General features: G+C 33.8%; 1 protein-coding gene across 1 annotated transcript; it reads left to right on the forward strand.

The window, feature by feature from the left end:
* Positions 1 to 717: 717 nt before the first annotated feature.
* Positions 718 to 4,225, forward strand: LOC124538937 (odorant receptor 82a-like). The gene is made up of 5 exons (XM_047116210.1): positions 718 to 1,520; positions 1,604 to 1,703; positions 2,324 to 2,428; positions 3,224 to 3,379; positions 4,166 to 4,225. The coding sequence occupies exons 1-5, from the start codon at positions 718 to 720 to the stop codon at positions 4,223 to 4,225; spliced, it is 1,224 nt and encodes a 407-aa protein (XP_046972166.1).
* Positions 4,226 to 4,625: the final 400 nt, after the last annotated feature.

Consider the following 4,625-nt stretch of genomic DNA (forward strand, 5'->3'; position numbering starts at 1 on the left):
TCTTATTGTTCTCAAAATTATTTTTCGATCGCACGTGACATTGGCAAAATAATCTGTGCCTGTTTGTACAAATAAAAGCCAAGAAATATATATCTTTCGGTAAACCCCAAATAAACAAGATTAAAAACGTATCTTCAACAATTCTTCATGCATTTCTTAATATATCCATAGAATTAAAGTTCGTTTCTTACTAGTGATATATTTTAGGTGACTATTATTATTCTGGTATTTTCACAATACATAAAAAATATATCTTTCAAACATTTTTTTTCTGAACTAAGTAATAAAATATCATTCAGAAAAACGTTAAATGTTTTCTTTATTTTAATGAAACGCTTGTGGTCGGAATAGAATTTTTAATGAAGGAAAAATGTTAAACGATAAATTTGCTCTACAAATTGCACACTTCGCCTTATTAATGGATGGCGAATTAGCAGTTCCAAGTTGTTTCTATTTGAATGGTATTATTCAAAAAGTATTAATTAAAAGACTTAAAAATATTGTAATATAATATTACTAAGCTCTAAATTAAGGATTTCTGTTGATATCATTGACAATAATTTTGGTTTTGAGTCAAATGTTATTGAACGAAAAAAACATGTTAAATATTTTCCAATAAGATTGTTCTATATTGTATTACAATGTTCCTTTAACGTATATTATATACATTTTTGTGAAAATCGTCATAAAATATTCGAAATTCAATAAAGAAAGAACATGTTGCTACAGAAAATAATTACAATTGTCAAAAGACTTGACGATCCAAAATATCCTTTATTAGCCCCAAATGTTACAGGGCTTTATTGGTTCGGCCTCTGGCAACGCGGGGACAAATATCGAGATGGCCTCTTTAACTTTTTACATTTTTTCTCCCTTGTTTTCGTTGTAAGTGAATTCGTTGAACTGTACTTTATGAGAAACGATTTGATGAAAGTTCTCTTCAATATCTCGGTCACTGCTTTGAGTCTCGTCTCCATAAGTAAGACGGTGTTTTTCATATCATACCTTCCGTATTGGAAAAGGCTTATCGAAAACATATCGAGAGAAGAAATTTCCGCGCTACAGAGTAAAGATCCAAAAGTCGTTTGTTTGATGGAACAATACAAGAATTATTCCCGAGTCATAACCTATTTATTTTGGTCAGTCATATTATTGACAAATGTCGTCACGATTTTGTCCCCATTTCTGAAATTGGTAACGACTGAATATTATCGTGAAATGGTTAAAAATGGTACCGAGCCTTATCCCCAAATTTTGAGTTCATGGTTTCCATTTGATAAAACAAAACTGCCAGGATATTTAGTGGCTGTTGCGGTTCATATCACAATGACAACTCAGGGCGCTGGAGTTGTAGCAGTTTATGATACGAATGCTGTGGCTATCATGTCATTTTTGAAAGGACAAATTCAAATTTTGCGGTACAAATGTGAGATAATTTTCGGAGAAGAGAAGGGAGTTTCGAATATTGATGTTTTGAATAATATAAAGGAATGCCATCGATTGCACAATTTTATAATTGAGTAAGGGCAACATCGAATTCTTAAATAAATTTTGAATTAAGAATACGATGATGTAAACTCGTAGAGTTTCTTTTTCTTTACAGACAGTACAAGGCATTCAACTCAATTATTTCGCCTGTGATGTTCATATACGTACTTGTTTGTTCTATTATGATTTGCTGCAGCGTCGTACAATTAAATTTGGTAAGCAAATTTACTGTACGATATATTTTAAAATTTAATTTAATTAGAAACCTCAATAGTCAGCACTCGAACTGACTAGAACTCATTAAGACGATTTAATCTTGAATCCTTGGATTATTTACTCGCCCACATCCAACATCAATTTGACGCTCCGAGCAAAATAATAATATTTTCGAGAAATGTTGAATTAATTCTTCAATATTTGTATATTTATATTTTTTAATTCGTGTAATTTTATTAAAATAATAGAATTTTATATTTTGATTGTTCTATAGTAATTAGCTAGGATAGCCCAGTGGTTAGAACGCGTGCATCTTAACCGATGTTTGCGGGTTCAAACCCAGAACCACTGAATATTCATGTGCTTAATTTGTGCTTATAAATTCATCTCGTGCTTGGCGGTGAAGGAAAACATCGTGAGGAAACCTGCATGTGTCTATTTTCATAGAAATTCTGCCACATATGTATTCCACCAACCCGCATTGGAACAGCGTGATGGAATATGTTCTAAACCGTCTGCTCGCCGGTACAGTTGGCCCACTAGTGGGAAATTTAAAGGCTATTATTGTTATTGTTTATAGTAATTACTTTGATACTAATTATGTAATATGGTTATACAGGGTGAAGTAACGATGTCACAAAAGTTGTGGGTAATTGAATACACGACAGCATTGGCAGTGCAACTTTTCTTATACTGTTGGCACAGTAATGAAATCGCTTACGAGGTATGGTTGTAAAAATAATTACACAAAAATTAATATGAAATTTAGTTAACTATTCGAATTTTCAGAAAAATATATAGTATTATTGTATTTATTGTAACTAAAAACAATCATTTGAGAACTTTATCAACTTTAAAATAAAACATTGGTAACACTACTATTATTACTAATATCGTGGACGTAATATCTACATAGACTATCTTTTAAGAATAAAAATTTTTGGGTAATTTCATTAAAATGCCATAAAATAAAAATTTTATTCATGTTACTAAGAAATTTTATATCAAAAACCAGGAATATATTTCACATCATGGGTTTGAAACATTCGACCTGAATTTCGGTTTAATCGGTAACAATTGTGAAAATTAATTCATTAATAACAATCCTAATCTCATCATCTATATGTATATCTTCTATTATTATATTTATTTATGATAAACTTGGTGGTGTTTGTGCAAGCCCATCTGGGTAGGTACCACTCACTCGTCAGTTATTCTACCGCCGCCAAATAACAGTACTCAGTATTGTTGTGTTCTGGATTGAAGGGTGAGTGAGCCAGAACCAGAACCAGGCACAAGGGACATAACATCTTAGATCCCAAGGTTGGTGGCACATTGACGATGTAAGAAATAGTTAATATTTCTTACAGCGTAATTGTCTATGGGTGATGGTGACCACATACCATCAAGTGGCCCATATGCTCGTCCGCCAACCTATACCATAAATATAAAAACCTGAATTTCCAAAAAAAATACATTTATTTTCTGAAACTGTTTCTATACTCCAATATTTTTCAAGAGCAATGCAGTTGATCTCGGCGTTTACACGAGTAACTGGTGGAGATCAGATGTTCGAGTTCGAAAACAAGTGTTGATTCTTGCTGGAAAGTTGTCACCGGCGTTCATATTGGATGCGGGACCATTTGCGACATTTTCTATGTCTACGTTTATAGACGTAAGTATCTTTCAATTTTGCAATTCGAATACAGGAAATAGTAAACATAATAACTTTAAATGGTTGCATAGTGTGGTCAAAATGTTGTTACGAAATAGGGGGTACATATATAGGGGTCAGGGTGTCCCGGTAGCAAGCGAAAGCGATCTCGCCTAACGAAAAGACGGAGATGGTACCGCTGGTTTTTTAGTGGGTGTTCCGATATACCGGCGCGCACTTGGCGTTCAGGGCACCGGAGAGTCCCATATCGTTATATGGGACTACCCGACTTCCATCCACGTTGGGGAAGCGCGTAACGCGTTTTTGCGGCGAGATCAGATCTTCCTCGCCTCGGTAAGAATCACTGGGAGTTGTTTGTTCAATGATCATCCGTCTAGCTTGGAGGCCCACAAATATGGCCCAACCAGTGAGCTGTCGCGGTAGGATGCACAAGAGATCCCGTAAATCCCCCCGAAGAGATGGAATAGTGACCACAATCGGTATTCCGGTTTAGTGCACACCACACGTTTTCAGCAACAGTGAGTCTCATCTACCCACGCTACTTTTGTGGGAAACTTGTAGAATCATTTTTGCAGCGAGAAAAAAGAAATGCTCTTTGCGCTACCCGTGTATGAGAGTATCGCTTACATATCAGTTGTTCCAAAGAAGCGGAGCCGTGGTATATATTTGCACAATAGACATAACATCTTGGGTTACTTAGTTCGTAACAAAATGGTGCTTAACCTCAATTGTATGATTAAAAATAAAATACAGTTATTACAATGTGTTACTAATATTCTTTTTCAGATCTTAAAGGGATCATACAGTTTTTACACTTTATTCACTCAAATGCATGAGAATAAATAATGGTTATTTAATTACGACACTTAATTAATTGCACATATAAATTGTATAACTATCTTGCAATGTATAAATAAAACTGTAGCGCATGTGAATAAGTTTTTCATTTGAAAAACCCTTAGACTAATGTTGTCTTAAATTTTCGGGATTATTACACTTTTAAATAAAACTAGTTATAACGGATTTATTATTAAATTATTATTATTCATGAAATGGTTTGTAAACGTATTATCAAAACTTACGAGAATTATATCGTAACGAGATAAAACATCATCATTCAAACAACAGAAGACCTAGCGTTTGGATAATCATAATGTATAGAATTTATACTACTATTGTAAATGTGAAATTAACTCTGTCTGGCATTCTATCTGTCGCACTTTCACTACCAAACCGCTGAAATGAA

The sequence above is a fragment of the Vanessa cardui genome, chromosome 21 (genome assembly GCF_905220365.1).
Source record: "Vanessa cardui chromosome 21, ilVanCard2.1, whole genome shotgun sequence".
Taxonomy (NCBI): Eukaryota; Metazoa; Arthropoda; class Insecta; order Lepidoptera; family Nymphalidae; genus Vanessa; species Vanessa cardui.